This window comes from Elgaria multicarinata, chromosome 5 (genome assembly GCF_023053635.1).
Source record: "Elgaria multicarinata webbii isolate HBS135686 ecotype San Diego chromosome 5, rElgMul1.1.pri, whole genome shotgun sequence".
Taxonomy (NCBI): Eukaryota; Metazoa; Chordata; class Lepidosauria; order Squamata; family Anguidae; genus Elgaria; species Elgaria multicarinata.
This window is the reverse complement of record NC_086175.1, coordinates 24253965-24277250: the sequence shown is the minus strand read 5'-3', so window position 1 is coordinate 24277250 and position 23286 is coordinate 24253965. Positions and strand designations below refer to the sequence as shown.

Sequence of the window (23286 nt, the reverse complement as noted above, 5' to 3'; positions counted from 1 at the left end):
AATCTGGTCACTCTAGTATAGCTCCTGCAGCTTTAACTGCTGTGATGAAGAGGGAATTTCACCAGGTTTTCCATATATACAAATGACACCTGCTGAAATTCCCTTTTCTATGCAACTGTTAAAGATACAGGAGCCCTGTCCTCTTTTTCATATGGTCACCCTACCTTATATGCCAGGGTGCTTCTTTTCTTGGATTTCATAGGTGAACATTCAAAAATGTAATCCCTTATCTGAAATATTGCAATTCATACTACCATCTCAGTATTTTATTTCTTTCTTTATTTATTAAATTTATATACCACCCCATAGCCGAAGCTCTCTGGGCAGTTTACAAAAGTTAAAAACAGTGCACATTAAAAAGAAATATACAGATCAAAAGCATAAAAACAGCAATAAAACCATCAAAATATTAAAACCATCAAAAGCATAAAAACAGCAATAAAAAACAGCAACTATTACCTTATTCTGATTCTTGTGTAGTCCACACCTTGAGTAATATAACAAAATATTAGTCAGATGGGGCATTATTATCACCATGGTTAATTCAGGCCTGAAAAACACATCCACCAATTAAAATGGAGCTTAACTTAAAAGTTAAAAGGCAAATATGAATGAAGTACTCTTTGGCTGTCCAGGAGGGTAACATGTGACTAATGAAATTAAGCCTATGTTAGTGAAAGTGACAACTCTGTTTTAGATGCTAGGCTGACTGAACAGTATAATTCCATAATGAACCCTAATATTATATTACTTAATGGGAACACACACTTAATTATATGCTTGGTAAATACTGCAGCACTTAACATCTAGGGCTATGTAGGGGACAGCAAAATTATAACATACTGGTGATGATTTTACTTATGTAGAAGGAAATTACAATTAATCAGCACCTAGTATTTTGTAGACTTTGAGTTGGTCGGGATGGGGGTGTTGTCACAAGTTCATGTTGCTGTAATGAGTCCGAAATGGCTTCTCAAAATTACCTTTGTTTATCATTCAGTAGCATAACATATTTCAATTTTCAGTTGTATTTGTTTTGACATGCATTTGTGGTGTGTGTGTGTGTGTGTGTGTGTGCTTATCTACTTGAAACCCAGTATTTCCAGTTTCTGAGCAAGCATCCCAGAATTCTGAGGCAGAGCACACACTGTAAATCCAGTACTGTGAACTCATAGCCAGGAGGTATCTTTGTAACACATGCAATTACATCAGCTTGCCTGGGATTGGACATAGTGCTCCATCACACCTACTTTTTTTACCCTGGTATGCATCCATGATTTCCACCTCTGTTTCAATAGCGCGTCAAGCTGGTCACTTTCACATGCATGCGTTGTTGCACTATTTTGCCTTGTTTACCTTTTCATCTGTGCTGGCTTATGCTTCCTGTTATCACTGCCCCACCCCACCCCTTCTCCTTCCTCCTCAAGTTCATTGGTTCTTTTGGTTGATGGACATCCTGATGGACATAGGCACCTTCCCACCCACCCCACGCCAGCTTGTTCTGGTTTTCTTGTCTAAAGTTTAGTGATTTAGCATTTCATCGGCTGGGCACCTCATACAGCAGGCAAAAAAAAAGATGGGAGTTGAAATGGGTGGATGATAGAGCAATGAGAGTGGGATTGGAGCAGTGAAAGTCCATTAGACTCAGCACACTGGAGAACTGCCCCCACCATCCTCTTTAGTCAACAAGACCGCCCTTCAATGCACACACACACACCCCGCAAGAAGGGACGTTCTGCAACATAGTGTGAGGATGGCAATACACAGGGACGGAAGGGCAGTTTTATCCTGCGTGAAGAAAAAATAACGCACTTTCCTTGCCCTGGGAAAACATGGAAAATGGAGGGGAAAAGGTGAGATTACTGCATGACAGGGATGTCATCATGTGAGGGTCGCAGGGCAAAATAGTAAATAAGGCAGGACAAAAGTGTGATAAAACACTGGTGTGATGGAGCCCTTAGATTTCATGTGAGAAGCCATAAAACTAGGATACTTGTAGTGATGGAGAGAGAGCAACATCTTCTATTACAATAAAGAATATTAATGTTCAGGCTTGAACTTTAACATAATTTTGGAATGTTTCTTTAAGAGCTGGTAATTCTGTACTATTGCAAAGAATATCAAAATACATTGGGGTGGGGGATTTCCGCTGATCCTACATTGAACACTCTGTTACTAACCGATACTCCTGAATGAAATGGATCTAGATCTATTTCAGTCGGACTTCAGGCCTGCCTTTGGAATGGAAACTGCCTTAGTCACCCTGTGTGGTGACCTTAGCCAGGACAGGGACAGAGGGAGTGTGATTTTCTTGGATCTCTCAGCAGCTTTTGATACCATCAACCATGGTTTCCTTCTAGGTAGGTTGGCTGGGCTGGAAGTTGGAGGCACTGTGCTGCAGTGTTTCTGCTCTTACTTGGAAGGTGGTGCTGGGGGATTATTGCTCTGTGCCTTGGCAGATATGCTATGGGGTTCCACAGGACTCTATTCTACCCCTTATGCTGTTCAACATCTACATTACCCAGCAGTGTGGGCCAAAGTGTCATCAATATGCAGATAACACCCACCCTTTTCATCAAACTGAGACTCAATCCAGACAAGATGGAAGTATTGTTAATGAGTGGTTTGTCTGACCATAAGGTTCAATGTGCACTCCCCCTAAAGGATCAGGTCTATAATTTGGGGGTGTTCTAGGACCCAGAACTGTCACTAGGGGCATAAGTGGACTCAGTGGCACAGAGCACCTTTAATCTGCTTAAGCTAATATACCAAATATATTAGTTTAAGCCAAAGATAGAATTATTATTATTATTATTATTATTATTATTATTATTATTATTATTATTATTATTTCTATACCGTCCCATAGCCTAAAATCTCTGCGCATGTTTGCTGTTTTTATGGTTTTAAATTTTGTATATTGATTTTTAATGTTCAGTCTTTACCTGACAGGATGCCTTTCCCAACATGAACCTACCTGTATACTATGTTCAACATCTAAGGTCCTCCTCCAGGTGCCTCCTCTGAGGGAGGCTTGGAAGATGGAAACAAGGTAGAGGGCATTCTCTGTGGCCCCATTATAGAATGAGGCCTGCCTGGCACCAACATTGCTATCTTTTCAGCGCCAGGTCAAGACTTTTCTCTTCTCCCAGGCATTTAGCAATGTGTGATGAGCTTCACTGATCCTGGATCTGTGTTTAGGTTCATAGCTTAAAGTTGTTTATAGTTGTTTTTAGATGTATTCTTTTGCATATGCTGCATGTTTGTGTGGTTTTAAATTTATTTATTATGTTTATATACCACCCCATAGCCGAAGCTCTCTGGGTGGTTTACAAGGTTAATTGTGGTCCCAACCCATGTAAAGTTTTATAGGATAGAACCAGCACCTTGATCAGGCTCAGAAGCATATAGGCAGCTAATGCAAGCAGGCCAGAGTCAGTCTTAAATGTTCAAATCTTCTGGTCCCCATTATCAATCTGGCCGCCGCATTTTACACAAGCTGCAGCTTCCGAACTATCTTCGAAGGCAGCCCCACGTAGAGTGCATTGCAGTAATCTAACTTGGAGGTTGCTAGAGCACAGACAACTGAAGCCAGGATATCCATGCTCTGATATAACCCCTTGTCTGGATTACTGCAATGCATTATACATGGGACTGCTTTCAAAAATGGTCCGGAGACTTCAGCTGGTCCAAAACAGGGCCACAAGATGTTAATGGGAACTGGCCAATGTGATCATAATATGCCAGTACTGTTCTATCTATGCTGGTTGCCAGCCCATTTCTGGGCTTGATAAGTGCTGATATTAGCATTCAGAGCCCCAAACAGCTTAGTGCCAGGTTATCTGAAAAATCATCTCCTTCCATATGTGCCTGCCCAGACCCTAAGATCATCTTCAGCAGCCCTTCTCTAGGAGCCTGCGCCAAAGGAAGCAAGGCAGGTGGCTACCAGAAAAAGGGCGTTTTCTGCTGTGGCACCCCAGGTGTGGAATGAGCTTCCCAGAGAGGCTCACCTGGCACCTACATTGTGCTCTTTCCAGTGCCAGGTGAAGACTCTTTAAAAAAAAATCCCATGCATTTTTAATATTTTAACTTTGTTATTTTAAACCTGTTATCGCATTTTTAAATCCCTGCATTGCTGCTAAATTTTGTTGTGGTTTGGACTTTTATATTGTAGTTTTAAGCTTTTACATGTTTCATTGTATTGTATGATCATTTTGTGGTGTTGTTATGAGCAGCTCAGAGTGCTTTGGCTATTGGGCAGTATAGAAATGTAATAAATAAATAAATAAATAAATAAATAAATAAATAAATAAATAAATAAATGTTAGAAATATGTAGAACCTGCTCCTCCCCCTCCTTCACACTACCACCATTGTCTCTAGCCTAAAATAAAAGGCAGGTGAACAAGTAGGTTGCAATGGTGAAAAGCAGGAGCATCTCCAGAGGGTGTCTGTGGGCCCCTGCCGGTGTGTGGGCCCTCGGTAGGTGCCCAACCATGCCTACCCTTGGTGCCATCCCTGAGACCAGGGTGGCCATGTGTCCTTTTAATAAACAACAACGGGGGACAGGCCTCTGAAGAGCCAGGAGAACTGTTGTTCATGAACAGCACCTGAACAACAGACTGAACAGGTAGGCACACAGATCACCTTTTCACAGTTTTTCATACTAAAATGGGGTATACTGCATTTCCATTTAAATTATAACATACGGTGACGATATGAAAGGAGGACAGGGCTCCTGTATCTTCAACAGTTGCATAGAAAAGGGAATTTCAGCAGGTGTCATTTGTATATATGGGGAACCTGGTGAAATTTCCTCTTCATCACCACAGTTAAAGCTGCAGGAGTCCAGCCCTCTTGACCAGATACAAAAGAAAGGAGGGCACCTGCAGCTTTAACTATTGTAATGAAGAGGGAATTTCACCAGGTGCTGCATGCATACAAATGACACCTGCTGAAATTCCCTGTCCTCCTTTTCATATGGTCACCCTTTATAACACTAATGCCTGAATTTGCATTTGTACCTATAAATTGGCATATGTGAATATTATGCACACTGCTGCCCTCTTTTTTGGTGACACATTTTCTCCTTTTTAACAATTCCAAAGTGATCAGCCTATAATAAACTGGAGTTTGACAGATTGCATAAGGGAATCTGGAGCAGATGATGATGACAGCCGTGTATTCCACACTGGGACCCACTCCTTCAATGAAATAAGGAGGCACAAGAGTGTTTCCTCTGCATCTCCGCATAACTAATGTAATGTTCAGGGCCGGCCCTACAACTAAGCAGAGTGAGGCAGCCACCTCAGTCAGCAGGGATAGGCAGCAAGGTGTAGAAAGACAGGTCTCTGTGAGTCGTACTGCCTGTCCTGTATTCCCTGAGCTGGCCTGCTGAGGTAAGATTCCCTGTCCAATCTGCTTCTTTATATGCGGGGGGGGGGCATCTTATCTTTTGCCTCAGACAGCAAAATGTCTTGGGCTAGCTCAGGTAATACTTGACAAAGGTCACAGAATACCTCTGATCTCAGTGCCTTTTTGGGCCCAGTTCAGGTTGTGAAAGCAGGATGGGAGCTGAAGAATCCCTTCTTCAACTCACCGGTGGTGAGCCATTAAGCGCTGCCCCTGCCCCCTTCCCCTCTCTCCCACCTGCAAGCTTTCAAGGCAATTCTTCGTTTTAAACTTGTTGTCTTAGGCATCCTCTTCCCTGAATATCTCATTCTCTTATATTTAGTACTCAAAAGCTGGAACGCTAGCAATTCAATATCTAAGTGGTAGGAGTTTCAGTGCTTAAACAATCCTTGAAATATAAATGGAACAGCTTTCAGAGCAGTTTCCTTAAAAGCATATTTAACATTTAGAGCTATGGATTTTTGATTCTGCACCCTCATGAGGAATCCAGTGCTTTCTATTTTTAATGTGATTTCAAAGGAGCCATTCTCCAATTCAAATCTCAGGCTGTATTACCATACACACTTACTTGTGAGTAAGCCCCAGTGAACACAATAGGACTTGCTTCTGAATAAGGATGCACAGTATTGGACTGTTTATTTATTTATTTTTGTTTAAAGCAAAGGTAACACAACTGTTTGAGCAAATTTCTTCCTCAACGCAGTCAATTAACGCAGGCCTGGGCAGCTTTGAGGGTAGTGGCGGCCATTTTGTCTTCAGCCGGGGCCCCTTTGGCAGTCCATGCTCCTGCCACTGGCAATTTGGTGGCAGTGGCAAAATAAGCAATGGTAAATATATAAAATAGAGCTTGTTTCATTTTAGAACATGCTAAAGTTGTCCTGTTTATTGCTCCATGGTAGTAAACCACTGAGCTTTTTGTTCGTGCCACAAATCTCAGTAGCTTACTGGGATGGAGTCACCACAGAGCACACCAAGGGTGACAGAAGCTGCATGCAATCCATATGCTATGTGTTGCTCTGCCCTGCATTACAGGATACAACAGATGTGATACACTGTAATCATCATTTTTGTCAGGGCCTTGCTGTCGTTATTATAGCTGCCATTATCATCATTGTTATTATCATCATCACCATCATTATCATATTGTTAAAGTTGTTGTTGTTGTTGTTGTTCTGTTTTCCTTACATACATGCTTCTTTTTTGTATAGAGTTTTTCCGAGAACTCCTGGAGAATGCAGAGAGATCCTTAAATGACATGTTTGTACGGACGTATGGCATGCTGTACATGCAGAATTCGGAGGTATTCCAGGATCTCTTCATAGAACTGAAGCGATATTACACTGGAGGCAACGTGAACTTGGAGGAAATGTTGAATGACTTCTGGGCTCGGCTATTAGAGCGAATGTTCCAGCTCATAAACCCCCACTATCATTTCTCTGAGGACTATCTGGAGTGTGTAAGCAAATACACAGACCAGCTTAAGCCTTTTGGGGACGTACCCAGGAAGCTGAAGGTTCAAGTGACGAGAGCCTTCATCGCCGCGAGGACCTTTGTTCAGGGACTGACCGTAGGCAGAGAAGTTGCTAACAGGGTATCTAAGGTAATCAAAATGATTTCTTTTTTGTTGTTGCCAGTGTATTCCTTTCTGTTGCTTCACTGGAGGCCTGAGCTCCTATTCCGCACTGTCATTGATGGCATGCAACTTTCGATCTGTGTCACCATTATAGCTGAAGGGGAGATTTGTTGGTGTGTGAGTAACTGTAGCAAGTTTCCCCCCTTGGATTCTGTCAGAATTATAGCAGGCCTGCCAAGATTTAGAAAGGAACATTGTGTCAATATTCATCTAGCCCAAAGCCCTTTATTATCAGAGGGTCAGTTATAGCAGTGGGCTAGCCCCTCACTCTTCCCCCTGCATGAGTCTCAGTCTCTCAGAGGATTGAGACACATAGAAAAAGCAAAATGATATATGTGAATGGTACCACTTCTGATTACAACTAATGGATTATATGTTTGATACCACATGTGGAAAGCTATCATAATAGGAAGGCCTGAAGTGGTACAACCTAAGCAGGGCCAGTGCTACCGTTAGGCCAATTAGGCAGCCGCCTAGGGCACAGACCTCAGAGCAGTACTGACCTTTAAGGGTCACACTTTTATACAAATTAGCTGTATTAAGAAAAAAAACATAATAAAAGGAAAATATAATAGTTCAGAAACTCTTCTTGAACAGCTGAATCGAAGTTGGCAATTTTGGGGGGTGGGGTGCAAGTAACTCGCCTTGCCTAGGGCGCAAAATAGTCTGGCACCAGCCCTGAACCTAAGGGTCAAATTAAGCATAATAGTATGAGAAATCTGTTATTAGGATTTCCCATGTTTGTTGATGATGATACTGATGTGGAGCTGCTAATTAGTAAAACAAAACAAAAAACATGGCGCTCCTGCTTGAATGCTTGGAGTTGGAAAGATCAGCCAAGATCTATTATTCCTGGTGGTTGGGTGCAAAAGATCTGTGACTTACTGGAAAGATTGATGATTTGAAGCAATGTGAGCTGTGAATCCCTTTTTTAGATTTTAGCACAAGTCCATTTTGTCTTGAGTTTTCCTCTCCTGTAAATGGTTGGCATCCTGTAATACATTGAAGCAGTGTTGCCACCACATTTTGCACGATACAAAATTCCAGAGAAATGTGAAGGTTCCTCAGGTGAAACGTCTACAAGAATTTTAAGTGGTTGAGTTTGAATAATTATCAAGCTGGTGTGATTTTTGTCTTGTTTTTACATTCTGATCTCCAAATGTTTGAATCAGCTTACAGGAGTAGCGACATTTCTCATGGGGTATGTCTTTTCTCGCAACCAAAAACATCTACCTGTATCAAAAGTGAAGATAAGCTTGACAGAACAGAACTTATTCAACAGACCAAGTGTTGATCAGACTGGTATTGTTTTTGATGTTATTGTTATTTCTGGAGCTTCCAAATCAATGAGGCACTGTAGATTAGACAACACATCCTACCCTCATGCTTACAATGTAAAAAACTGGCCATAGAAGGGAAGAGCGCCAGTCCTACCATTAAACAAAGTGAAGTGGTTGCCTTACGTGGCAAATGCTGGGAGGCAACAGCAAGTTGTTAGGATGCGAGAATTGTGTGTCACATGGCCTGTCTTACATCCTATAAAGTAGCCTGTTGCCTTTAAGTATGGTGGAAGATGCTGTCCCATTGTCAGTGTTGCCTAGGGTGACCACATGAAAAGGAGGACAGGGCTCCTGCATCTTTAACAGTTACGCAGAAAAGAGAAGTTCAGTAGGTGTCATTGTTATGTATGTAGCACGTGGTGAAATTCCCTCTTCATCACAACAGTTAAAACTACAGGAGCCCTGCCTAGCGTGACCAGATACAAAAGGGGGCAGGGCTGCTAGAGCTTTAATTGTTGTGATGAAGAGGGAATTTCACTAGGTGCTACATGCATAACAATGACACCTACTGAAATTCCCTTTTCCAAACAACTGTTAAAGATACAGGAGCCTTGTCCTCCTTTTCCTGTGGTCACCCTTGCATTGCAAAAAGATTCAACTGACAGCCCAGTCAGCCTTTGTAAAAGGAATGGGAGGGGTGTCATGTTGTCCTTCTTCTCAGTCAACAAAATATCTTGGGCCAGGACTGTAAGGGAAGAGGAACTGAGGGGAAAGGTTGAGGAAAGAGATTTGTTTGACAGAACAAAGAGATGAGTCAGTATCCATTTACATCCATCAGGATCCAGGTTGATCTTCCCTTGCTCATATTTTTCCTGCGACTTAAAGGATAGAACTTCCCAGAGGTCTGTTGTCCACTAGCTGGTGTCAGAGGTCAGATTATCTTGTTCCTAATGCGAAACTATAACAAGATGCATAATGATTACAAGACCTCTTGGTCAAAAGAGTATCCATTATGACATTAGGATATTGTGTGCTACTTAGTGGGGGGTGGGGAAACGTTGTTCAGTCATTTTGGAAAGTTCTGGTGGCTGCCATGATGGCTGTAGCCAAGACAGTATTCTAGAATGTGTTTTTCCCCAGATCCATATTATAGAACTTCTGATAAGTATGTTTAGGGATCTAACTTTTTTTTCTTTCAACGGGTTAGTTTGAGATAGAGAGACAGAGAGATAGAGAGATATCATTGAACACTTTTATGGTGCATTGTATAGTGCTTTATCTGTCTACATATAAATCAGAATGCTGCTGTGGACAAATGACCAACAGAAGAAAAGAGCATCTAAGATGAAAATATGTTTGTCAGTCTTTTTGTCTATGAAGAAATTCCCTCAACCTGCATGGTAAATACTGTTTTAAAAATGTAGCTTTGTGCATTTGAGTGACGCTGCGGGGTTTCAGAATCTAGTGGAGCTTGAGGGCTTCGATGTCAGTGGGGGTATGCATCCACCCTGAGATTCAGTCACAACCAGTCAGAGCTCTAAAACAGCTATCCAAGGTGCTGACCCCAATCCCCCAAATAGATTGACAGCCCCACAGACATCGGAGCTACCAGGCTCCACTGGTTCAATCATTCCCAGGTCAGGAATGTATCTGATAAAAGTCAGTCAGTATTATCTCCATATTACATGTGGATGTGGGGGTCGGGGTGCCAAAGCTGAGAGAACAGTCTCTTATGTAAAGCCACAGCGAGTTCATCGTTGAGGTGATACTTCAACCCAGTTGGGATTTCTTGGCTTACGTTTTGAGGCACTCCACCACGACAGATCTGATCTCTCCTCAAAGCTTTATGCTTGACAGCTAAACACAGAAAACAAAACACAGGAAGGTATGACATCAGCATCCCAAGGGAATGGATTATTTGCTCAAAGGTTACATGCTGAGCAGAGCTGTGACACCTCGGGATTGATGAAGGCGGGCAAAGCACTGATTGTCATTTCTACATGCATCGATCTTTGTGAAGACTTTAGTTTTGACTTATGACTTTGGAAGGTGCCAGTAGCAAGTCAGCAGGCTGTGCATGAGTTAATAACTATAAAACATCATTCCGATAGATGAATTCTTAAGTTTGCATTCACACAGCCTATTGTTCATGGCAATAACAAATGTGCATTCACAAAGGCAGTACGCAAAGCACAGAGTAAACCCAGCAAAACCCAGACGCTGCTTGGTCTTATAGAAGGATGGATGAATTTGTTGATTTTGATTTCTTTCAGTTTCTCATTTTTCTAATGAGAGAGCCAGTGTGGCATAGTGGGTAGAGTGTTGCACTGGGAGTCAAGAGATCCGGGTTCTAGTCCCCACTTGATCATGGAAGCTCACTGAGTGACTTTGGGCCAATGACAGATTTTCAGCTCAACAAGGTTGTTGTTTTGAGGATAAAATGGAGAGGAGGAGGATTATGTATGGGTTCCTTGGAGGAAAAAAGGTGGGATATAAATGTAATACATACATACATACATACATACATAATTTTACATTTGACTCATCTCAAATTGAGAATTTCTCCAGTCTTAAATTTGGTTCATCCCAAATTTTGAGAATCCACCCCATATATATTGTGTGTGTATGCATGAACATTCCTAAGTATTTTTGTGCACAATTCTTCTTGTATGCATTTTTTGCATAATATACACATTTTTGCAAGCATTATCCTAATATAATGCATTGTAAAACATTATTTCCCCTAATATATGCATCTTTGTAGCCATTTTTATATTGGAGAATACCATTGAAAAAAACCAGATAAGTGTGGATTTCAAAGGATAACTGAGCTTCAGTTCAGTTCTGACTAAAACCCAGAGCAGATTCACTGCTCCACTGAGATAGGAGAATACAGTTACAAGAGAATACTTACAGGAGAACAGAGAAAGCTAGGCTGCAATAGCTCCACTATATGTACTTATTGGATGTTTAGATTAGCCCTGACACCAACTCCCAGGCAGAGAAGTGAGGTTCCACCAAGTCTCCACAAGCTGATTCAGGTTGTGTGGGGCTTGGTGAAACTCCGCTTACCTACAAACTGAGCCAGCCAGCTACCTGAGGCAGCTCTCCCTGAACTTTCTCACTGGGGGAGAAATTACTGTGTGGTACAGTGAAGAGCAGGGCACCCCTTGCTGCTAAAGGTGTTGCTTGCCACCAGCTTATAACAAGGGCACACCAGCTCCATACCTCCAGGCAGTGAGCATAGCTGGAGTGGGGGGTACTGGACTTGGGCCTAATCTACACCAAGCAGGATATTGCACTATGAAAGCAGTATGAAAGTGGTATATAAAAGGCAGGAGCTACACCAAGCAGGATATAGCACTATGAAAGCAGTATATGGTATCTGACAACCCAACAGTCATCAGTGCACTTCAATACTGCTATAAAGCAGTAGTGTGGCTCCTGCCTTTTATATACTGCTTTCATACTGCTTTCATAGTGCAATATCCTGCTTGGTGTGAATGAGGCCTTGATTGTGGCACCTCTGATGCTCCTCTCCCACTGCTCAATACAAAGTCCAGGAATGAGCTCAGCTTCTCGATCTGAAACAAAGAGTGAGGAGGATATCCCATCTCTGGAAGAAAATAGGGAGGGATAGGTGCTCTGGCAGCTTTAAAAACAAGTATTGTCTAATGGTTGCACCCAGCATACTCGAATGTGGTTTGCGTGTGTATTTCCCAAAGTTATGATTCTTAGCTTCCGTTTTTTGATCTAGGAAAGTTGCCAGCAGAGTATCAGAGTAGTAGAGTAGCCGATAACAAATCCACACAGATGTTGTAAACAGGCAAAACAAAGTTTCCAGAACAGTGCAAAGAAAAAGAAACAATTCTGCGAGACACTAAATACGATAGCCAACTTAAAAACCAAACAGGCAGTACAGAAGGGAAAATAAAACTAAAAATATTGGAGCTCATTAAAACACCACCTATCATGCCGGTGCCATCTTCTAGACCTCGGTTTGCGTGTGTATGTAAAACACAGCCACACAAAAAAAGAACACAGTAAATTGCCTACAAAAGTGGAGGGAGGGTGTCGTTTTAAAAATATCCCATTCTTTAAAGGCTCCCTTTGCATGATAGAGTACGCACAAGCTCCATGGTGTACACATTAATATATTTTCTCAAGAAAGCATCATCCATCCACTCCAACAAGGATGAAGCACTTCCTGTGACTTTGATGCTGTCAATTGAGCAGAAACAACAACAACAAAACCTCTAAAACTGTTTTTCATCCATCTTGACTTCCTTGCACCTATCATTTTGAAATGTTGCACAGTTCTTGGATAGACACACCTTTATGGTATATGTTGTTTTCATATAATTTGTCCCAAAAATCACAGGGGGGGACGGAGAGGGGACACAAATCCCCCAAATGTTAAAGACTTTCCTTGCCCCCAAGCCCTGCACCTATCCTTCTGATTTTTTAAGATCACTTACCTACCACTAATATGTATGACGTATTCAAACAAATTGCCCACCATGGCATAACCAAACCATTTTGTGGAACACCCAGACTTTAAAGGCTCCCATTCTACAGAACACCCAGCACCTATCTGTCTGAAATTTTGTAGGCTTCATCCCCCTCTGAAAGGGATGCAACTTTCATTGAATTCTGCCAAGAAATAAGAAAAAATTACCCTGTAATTTGTCTCACATATGCTAGTCTTCATCCACTATTTTCGTGAATTGCATCCAATTCTATCCCAAAGACACGATATTATATTCCTCTGTTGATTTCACCATTATAATCAATTGGGAGATGGATGAAGCTTTGGGTTTCCAAAGCAAGATTCTTATTTGTATGCAAGTTTGAGCAGATGGCTCTAAAATCCTCTGTTTGGTGCACACCCCAATTCATAATTTACGCTCTTATCCTCTGATGCTTATAGAAATGAACACTCAAATCACTATGTACATAAAACCGAATCAAACAACACGCTACTCTACTTAACTATCCGGTGTGGTCATGCTACCAATTTAGAGCTCAGAAGACTATTTACCTGTATTATAGATAGCTTCCTCAGCGTTGTACAATGAGTGTTGTTCCTTTCCCTTTCAAAAGAATTCCTTGTTCTCTTATTATTTTTCCACTGTTCTAGTCTAAAATGGGACCATGAAAGTGGCAATCTCATCAAATAATTTATATTCATATCACAGAGTATAGCTGAGTAGGTAAAGAGTAGATGGATAAAATCCAGAATATAAAAATAAGTCAACTGTCACGTTCCCCCGCCCACTCTATATTGCAGCTCTTTGTAATCGGCCGGGCGGTGTTCAGATGCAAAACGGAATGATGTGGATGATTTAGAGACTTCATGATTAATGAAATATTCAGCAAAGAATCTGCTTGCCTTACCTTCGACTGTGCCTTTTTTCTTCTTCTTCGTCGTCGTCTTTTTTTTAAAAGGCAGCTGCTCTTCTTGTACTTTGAGAACTTACAACCCGTAGCTTTGACATATCTTTAATAAAGGTAACTGAGTATTTGGAGTTGCTTCAGGAAATGCACTATAGTGGTGATGATTTTAATTTCCACTGTGCTGTAACACTTCAAGAGACAGGCCTTTTCTGTGATGAAAGGAGAGAGGAAAAAGAAGTGATACTTTTCACTGTCACGCAGTTGTTGCAGAAACATCCCCATCTGTGCCGCTAATGTGGTGTAGCAGCTACTTTGTTGGCTTTGGGTCGGAGAGGTGTGGGTTTGAATTCCCGCTCAGCTGAGAATTGCCCTGGGCAACAGACTAGCCCTCTGTAGGGTTGCTGTGAGGATAACATGACATGACCCAATGTTTGTCTTAAACAATTTTAAACATTTAACCTTTTTTATTCCACACTTAATCATATCAGATTCCAGGGTGAACAGCAATGTAAATGGCAAATTATTTAAAACCTAGCACAATGCAATAAAACACTTAAAACTACGGAACCATAATAAAACACAGCAAACATATATATCAGACTGAAGGATTATACAAATTAAAATTCTTGGGTAAATAAAAACATATTAACTTGGTGTCAAATAGACTTCAAAGAATTTCAAAGGTGACATACAAATGTGAGAAAAAGAAATACTGCTTCTTTAATAAAATGTCTTATCTTTTCCTCTAAATTAGTGAAATCTCTGTTTCATAAGTTTCTGATACAGATTTCCAGTATATAACCCAATAAAGGTTCTGCGTCATTCAGAATGTGGGATTAGAATTGCTGAATCAACAACAACTGGACCGGATCTACGCTACTGCTTTAAAGCGCTTTATAACAGTTATAAAGCGCTTTAACTGCTTTAAAGCGCTATAAAACTGTTATAAAGCGCTTTAAAGCAGTAGTGTAGATCTGGCCCAGGATTCAGATTTGAGGTGGGAAGCTGTATTCTTTCACGAAACCATGCAAAAAGAGTTAGGCCCAGGGTGAACATAGGGAAAGGAGGACAGGGCTCCTGTATCTTTAACAGTTGTACAGAAAAGGGAATTTCAGCAGGTGTCATTTGTATGCACCTAGTGAAATTCCCTCTTCATCACAACAGTTAAAGCAGAAGGAGCCCTGCCCTGTTTTGTATCTGGTCATCTAGCTATACTGAATGCATACAAATGTCACCTGATGAAATTCCCTTTTCTATACTACTGTTAAAGATACAGGATCCATGTCCTCCTTTTCACATGGCCACCCTAGTTAGCCCACCATCTCCTGTATCTCTGATCCACTGTATCACTTTCATGATTATTGGCTGGCTGAAAGCTAGAATAATAGTTAAACAGGGTGTGTGTTCTTTTTTCTATTTTTCATATAAATTACTCAATAAGGAGGGTTAGGCAGGATCTACACTACAGCTTTAAGACGGTTTATAATGGTATTGACAACTGTTGGGGCCCAGGACCCACTCTGTATACAGTTTTCAAACTGCTTTCAAAGTATCATATCCTGCTTGGTGTAGATCTGGCCTTAGAATAGTTAATTCATCTGTTTGTAAATCACATCTTCGTCCCATCCTATTATTCTTTCTCCCATCACCTTTCAATACAAAGAAAGCACGGAAACCATTCACAGAAGGAGGTGTGTGTCCCCGTCCCCCCCGAAAAGCTCTGATCATATGGATAATGTACAGATTATAATTAGAATTGTGTTAAATGAGCCTTGCCATTTTTCAGGCCAAAATAATTCCCAAATTCCTTTTAATGCTGGGAATATTTAGTTTTTCCATGCATGTCCCTGGCATTATTTCCCTGCTCTGCTGCTGATTAGGCACTTTTTTAAAATCAAGTCTACTTCCTAGAAATAGTCACATAGACGATCCCAGCCAGTAAGGGATTACATAATGAACAGGATGTCTTTCATAGTCAATCAGAATTGGATGTGTGGGATGACATCACTGGTGGCAAAAAAGGGGAGTATCCAATCATGTGGTTCCACTAATGCAAATGGCAGAGCAAGAGAAGAATCCAACTAAAGTTATGTTTGCACAAGTGCGGTTGGGCAACCACTTCCAAAACTGGGTGCACAAGCACTTGCAGAAAAAAAAAGATTTGGCAGAGCTCCACTAGCACTGCTTGAGTTTGCAGAATGACACCTCTAGATACTGCCCGAAGTGGCATTGCTCTCACACTCAATGGCCAAAGTATTTATTGACTTTTATTGGGCCATCTGCAAATCACTGAAGTTTTGGCAGTTCAGCCACAGGAAATGTTCTTAAGAAGCACCTTCCTTCAGCTTTGCACTAATTATGAGCATCATCACATGGGGGGGGGGAATTGTGTGTGTTTACCGTTGCTTCTCCACCCACATGTTTGTCCCTCATTACTTCCTCTTTTGAAAAAGGAAGTAAACAACTTGCACGTGGCCCATTCAATGGGCTGTTTTGATCGTGCTGCTGCTCCTGCATACAGCAGGCGATAGCGGCAACTTCTGTCTTTAAAAATAAGTTGGACTTACTGGGGGGGGGGGGTTGTTGCATGAGGAAGGCTAGAAAGGGCAGGAGGCATGCAGGAGGCAGACGATGAAATGAGGGGGACCCGCAAAAAACTGTGAGTGCAATAAACTCATCTGATATAATGGCAGTGGACTCTCAAGGATACCTAAAATGCCCAGCATCTAACAGTGTCTGTTCCATCAGACTGTAGGAGAGGGAGAGAAGGGAAGCAGGGCTATTCCATCAACACTACTCGGAAACCAGCTCTAAACCGGCTTCTTATTGGTCAGTTAAGCTACTCCAAGACCCTTTGTGACTGAAGAGTGGGATAATAATGCTTCAATTAAATAGCAGAGCCTATCCATTTTAGGTGATCCTTGGTAACTTAAGGATGCACTTCTCCATCCCTAAAATATTGCTAGTCAGATCAAAACGCATTTTGTTCCCTTCAAAATGTCTCAGACATATCACCAACTGGAAACATTCAAATTTGCCTCAAAATGTTGCGTTAGGCAAACTTTAATAATAAATTTAATTTTAAAAAGAGACAGGCAGATGAATAGACAGACAGTCTGGCTGACAAATATTAAACCATAGAAAGGAATGGGAAGAGAAAGACATCGACTTATTGTCTTTCAAAAGAGATCCGCGGGTTTGCTCAAGGGGAAGGCTGGTTGGTTTTTCTTCCAATGTATCCATATGATGAGAATAGAAAGAGCTTAAAATGATAGGTTATAGATGTTGCCTTGATCTCCTTGAAGGAAAGGTGTGATATAGATATCAATAAATAAATAAGCCAGTTTTCCTAAGACATCTCTTAAAATAAATACCATGGGGCCTCTGAAACATAATAATGTTTTTGTGTGGCAAAAATAGAGCCTCTTAAAGTATCCTTAGCCATAGCAGCAGTAATGCTTCAAACTAAATGCTTCAGCTGTAGAACCTAGGGAGGTATGAGAAATTCATTTCAGTTTGTTGTTGACCAGGATTCACACAATTCTCACCTCTGTGACCCAAACACGGACTCAAACAAAATAGGTGGTTTAAGTCAATACATTTCTGAGCCTGCAATGTGATTTGTGGACCAAAAGAAAAATGTGCTCAAAAAGTACTTAAATTTAAAAAGTGCTCATGAATTTCTATATATGCATGCAATTGATGGGTACGTTGGGGAAACACACATGAAAATGTGCATGAATTTTCATAGCTGAAGAAACAAAACTGAAATGGACATGAATCAGAATGAATTTTGAGATGGAGTTTGGAGAAACTTGATTAGTTCAAGTTTAGCTGATTTCCACATCCCTAAGTAGAGACCCATATGAATTTGGTCTCCAAATGACATATTCCCCCCGCCCCCAAGCATTCACTCAACTTTCTACAGGATTAATAATTAGTGCTGTGCTGAAAAATTCTCCCATGAACATTTCAACTATTCTCATTGAATTTGATAGAAAAGAAATTGCTTTTGAAAAGAAGTTCAAAGGAGAAGAAATTTTGGGGAAATTCTCATGAGTTTGGTTCAAAGTTCTTGTGCTTGCCTTCCTTATGAAATGGCTGAGGAGTGTGTATGAGCGTCTGTCTTTCATTGTACAATCATCTCTCTGACAGTCTGTAGCCTCCTTGGCTTCCCACACTTCCTACTCAGAAGACAACATATTTTTATTCCTCCCAAAGGGCCTTTTCAGATCAGGAAGTGCAGATAGCCTGGGAGATTGTAGAGCAATGGTGAGATGTGTAATAGAAAGAAAAATATAGTACCCTCAGCCACCTCACAATGATTGGTTAAAGTCAAAAACAGCACCAACAGATTCTCAAAATAAATTATAAAATGCCCTGAGAATGAGGAAGAAAAATGGAAACATCTTTCATGGGGCAAGAATTGTGGACGATTCAAAATGGGGGCCAGGCTGCCAACACATTTGTACTGGCAATGCAAAAAGCCCAAAAATCCTTGGGGGGTGGGGGAGAAAGAAAGAAGCTCTTCTACAAGCCCTGCCAGTGGTGATGCCTACCTGTGAGAAATTGTTGGAAAATATCTCCTCCCCTTGGAGACATTTCCCAATGTTTCTACCCACAAATAGGGTGGAGAATTTCAAGAGGCCTCTTGTGCATAGCTCTATTAATAATCTACTCCATACTTCTGTTCAAGTTGGCTCCAGCTCATCTTTACAAATAGGTGATGGCCACTAGAAGCTGTGCCCCTATGAGGAATGATCCCATCCTTCAGAGCAATATTTTAGGTTGTCACGCACACACAACAGACACACACACCTGGTCGATTTGTAAATAGAAAGAATTCTGCCATCATCACAAACGTGACTTGTACAAGGGATTCACAAGCCCTTAAAACCCCCCAGAAACATAAGAACATAACAAGAGCCATGCTGGATCAGGCCCAAAGTCTATACAGTCCATCACTTGGTCCTCACAGCAAATATGGGGAGTGTTCAGCTCCAGGGAAGAGATGGAACTAGTCTGGTGCCACAATCTGCCCTCTAATTTCCTCAAAAATGTCTTCCCCTTTGAAAGAGGCTTTTTTTCTGCCTCATTCTCAGGGCATTCTATAATTTATTTTGAATTTATTTTGGTGGTGTTTTTGAGATTACCAAATCACTGCAAAGTGGCCGAAGGTGCAGTGTGCATATTTTTTTCTTTCCATTATACATCTCTCCATTGCTCTGCAGTAGGGTGACCATATGAAAAGGAAGACATGGCTCTTGTATCTTTAACAGTTGAATAGAAAAGGGACTTTCAGCAGGTGTCATTTGTATGCGTGCAGCACCTGGTGAAATTCCCTCTTCATCACAACAGTCAAAGCTGCAGGAAATCTGCTCTCTTTTGTATCTGGTCAAGCGGGGAGGGCTCCTGCAGCTGGAACTGTTGTGATAAAGTGGGAATTTCACCAGGTACTGCATGCATACAAATAGCACCTACTGAAATTCCCTTTTCTATGCAACTGTTAAAGGTACAGGAGCCCTGTCTTCCTTTCCATATGATCACCCTACTCTGCAGCCTCCTGGGCTGCCTGCATTTCCTGGTCTGAAAAAGACTTATAGGAAGAATTAATAGAAGTGTGGGAAGCTGAGGAGACTACAGACTGCTGGAGAGGTGATTTCATGCATACAAGAAGAATTGTGCACAAACATACTTAGGAATGTCCATGCAAACACAGGAGATACAAAGGACTCCTGGACCCAATCAGGCACTCACAGCTTCCCTAATTTTTTATATGGGTTTGCAGTTAGTTGTAACTTTTGCCACTGTCACTAACATCTCGATATTCCGGTTCAGGAATGTAACAATTAAAGGAACATCTAATTATTATTTTTAAAATAGCTATTTGAAAACTTTTCCGAGCACCTGGTGTCAATTATGCCGTTGCCTTGCTTTCGAAGCTGACTAAATCAATTTTTATCTCTGGCTTTCGTTATTAAATTATACAGATAGCTGGTTTCTTGCCACAAACACAGTATTTTCTGGGCAGAGCGAAACAAATGCAGTAATAGAATTAGAAGGTAAAGGCAAAGTTTAGCAGTGAAAAATGTGCCCTGCTAATTGCCAGTGATCACTTCGAGTTGCTGCCTGCCAGCCTGCTGCTTTTTAAAGACCCTGAATCAATATTCTCACAAACTCGGTTTTCATGGTTTATAAATAAGCAGTCACCCTCTTTTCTAAGAGGGAGAGAGAGAGAGAGAGCTAAAAATAAAGGTCAATATCAAGTGTCACACTGATTCAGAATATAATTAATGGGATGGGGGGGAACAAATATGACATGCTGATAAAGCTGGTAATTAGGAGCCAAAACAAATAGTATATTAACGCTGGAAAATGCAATTTGAGGACAGTGATAAAGTATTATGTGCATGGGATGGAAAAGGAGTTATTGCACAGTGGAGGCAAAATACTACTTCTGCTAGAACAGAACATATAAAAGAATGCCAGGCAAAGATTGCCTCCTTTCCCAGGAGGTGGGTGGGTGTAGTTGGGAACCATTTGTCTTTTACATCATGTGTAGATTCATTTAAGTGTGTGTGTGTGCGCGCGCATGTGTTTGTATGTGTACACTTTTTCATTCATTCACTCACTGTATGTGTATATATGTATGTTTGTATGTATAGAACCACAAAATTTGGCTCAGACCATGAAGAGAACATCCTGATTCTAATTGGACCTCTGTAGAGGCCATCTGCTTTGTCTCAAGTACCGAAACTGATTCTGTTTAGTTTGAATCCAATGCTCATTCTCTCTCTCTCTCTCTCTCTCTCCATATATTAAATTTTGAAATCATCAAACAGTTTTATTGATCCCAGAAGTTAATCACTTTAAAAGATATATTTATTAGTGTGACTAACAAATCAAGGGGGGGAAATGAAATTTTAATGCAAAACATTCGGTTTCCACCTTCTTCAGCTGCTCTAATAGGAATCAAAGGCCTTTGCTAGACCTACCTTAAAGTCCTACAACTCCCAGGATTCTCCAACCAGTTACAAAGGATTGTGCCCTTAGTAACTTTCAAAGTAACTTCAATGTGGATCATTCTCACATTCATAGGAAACATTCTAGGGAGAGAGAAAGAATAATGGAAAAATGGAGATCCATGTGTGAGAATTGCATGAGGAAAGGGGGGCGGGTTCAGCCAATCCAATGCAGAGCTGGATTGAAGGAAACCCTGAAAACACCTGAGTTTCCTCATTCAGACAGCTTCACATCCAGGCCTTTGCTAGAGCCACCTGAAAATCAGGGGAAGAGGAGGGGAGACCTCGCGTTGTGAATAACGCGAGATCTCGCCCTCGTTTACACGCAAGACACGACAAGCTCAAGAAGAGAGCCATCGCGCCCGCCATTTTTAAAATAACTTTTAAAAGGCTGGCTGTGCATGAGCGAATAAAGGTAGGGTGTGTGTTTGTTTTTAAAAATTGATTTCCCTGCTCCCCCCACCACCACCTTAGCCCTGATGGGTGCACCACACACTCACGGTAAAAGCAGGCCAAAGGGTAGGCCTATATCCCGGGATCAGGGAGGGTTGATCCCTGCCTGAGCCCAGGATCCCCTGTGTGTCATCTGGATGCACAGGGGTGATCCCAGGTACCAGCCCGGGATAACCGCTGGTCTAGCAAAGGAGACAGTCCATGGAGACAGTCTAATGAGGTGTGAATGCTAATTCACAGTTGAAAGGGAATAGGACACAGCACAATCCAGAGAGTGCCCTCTCCTATAGGGTGACCAACTGTCAGGATTTCCCCGGATTTGTCCTGGTTTTTGTTCTTTCCATGGTGTCAGGGGGGATTTTCTATAATTTTCAATAATGTCCTGGAATGACACACCTTCCTCTTTAAGGCTGCCATTAGCATGGCAGGAGGGAATGACATGCTTTCTTGAGGCACATCATTCCCCCAACCCGAGCTCCAATTGAGGTCTTAAAGGGGAAAGTGGGTCATTCGTGGACATTATAGAAAAGGCCCCAATTGGAGTGGATGGTGGTGGTGCAGAATGAAATCCTTTCCCCTCCTCCACTCCAATCGGGTTCTTTAAGGTGGCGGGGGAATAACGTCCTTTCTGCAGGACTCAGAAAGCTGCTTCCCCACACATACACTAGGTGTCCTCTTTTTTGGTTTCCCAAATATGGTCACCCTACTCTCCTATTACTTTGGTGCTTAAAGGAGATGGAGTGAACTCCTGGTTGGTTAGCATCACCCATCTGACCAGTCCAGGAAATAGTGCCCTTACACTAAATCATCTACTCCTTCCCTTAGTGATGGGATCATACTTGATCTGAGATCTCAGATTAGCTGGCTTCACTCCAGGAAGGAGCATTCAGAGGAAAAATGCCAATGAAACAGTAGCAGTCCAGAGAAGCAAAAGCTGAGCACAGCACTGAACAGTGACCAAAAAGAAAAGGTAAAGACAAAGGACTCCACCACCACCATAGGAACCATTTTGACCCCTTTAAAAGAAATGAGAGTCTCTCTGAAATGGTTGTAGGTGAATCTTTACCGCATAGATGTTTCCAATGCCTCTGCCTGAAGCAACAGCTTCGATAGACAACCAGTTCACATATCATTAATATTCAGAGGAAGTTCAATTTTATACAAATCAGATATCCTTTTGAATAACACTACGCTCTATGCAGACATGATGGGGAGAATCCATTACTCCTTTTACTTCAGATCCATATAAGAAATGAAATAAGTAGGCCTTATCATGCCATGGTTTGGAAACACAGCTTCTGTCGGCAGTCTGTTAAAACATCTTAAAGATAATCAGTAACTCCAGTAGTTCTACAAAGTCAGCATGTCACAGAATGATTTACATCTCAGAGTGCTATTTAACCTTCCGGCTTCCCCCCCCCCCTTTTTTTTTCATATCTCCCTTTCCATCCTCTGCTTGATTCTTCTGCATTTCTCCACTTCACCCCCACCCCTTGCTTCACCATGCTAAACAGCAAAAGAAAAAAGAAAGAAAGAAACCCTCTAAAGCTGCCATAAGATTAATCACAGACAAACAATACCATGTTCAAATCTGGCAGTGTCAGCAGGAGAGTCAATGAAGGAGATCAGATGAGCTTCAGCTCATTGGTGGTATGTTTATCAAATTTCCTCGCCAGAGAATGCATTGCAACACACACACACACACACACACACTGTAAATTGCAACTTCTTGGCTTTGCTAGTGCAAGTCCTTGTAATGATGTACTTAGCTTTTCTGGAAACCTCCAGAAGGCTGGCTCTTCGCATTCACTTTTCAGCAATGCTGCTAGATAGTTTCAAATTGTCTCACATGAGCAATCTGCTTAAACTTTCGTGGCCGTGACTAGGGCTTGAAGATACATATTGCCCATGCACCATGCTCCAGATCAGGGTAGACAGTGGCCTGGTTCAGACAACATGCTAAACCATGCTGCTTAACCACAAAATGGTTAAGGGAATACTCTTAACCATTTTGTGGTTAAACAGCATGGTTTAGCATGTTGTCTGAACAAGGCCAATGTGGTGCACGTGGCCATCAATGTGATCCCAGG

At 41.5% G+C, this 23286-nt stretch overlaps 1 protein-coding gene across 1 annotated transcript in view; it reads left to right on the top strand.

Annotated features, from left to right (window-relative positions):
• Nucleotides 1–23286, top strand: part of GPC6 (glypican 6) — a 912081-nt gene that overhangs the window by 453649 nt on the left and 435146 nt on the right. The window contains exon 3 of the mRNA XM_063126065.1: nucleotides 6620–7011. Within this exon, the coding sequence (XP_062982135.1) occupies nucleotides 6620–7011 (392 nt within the window). The remainder of the gene's footprint in view (nucleotides 1–6619; nucleotides 7012–23286) is intronic.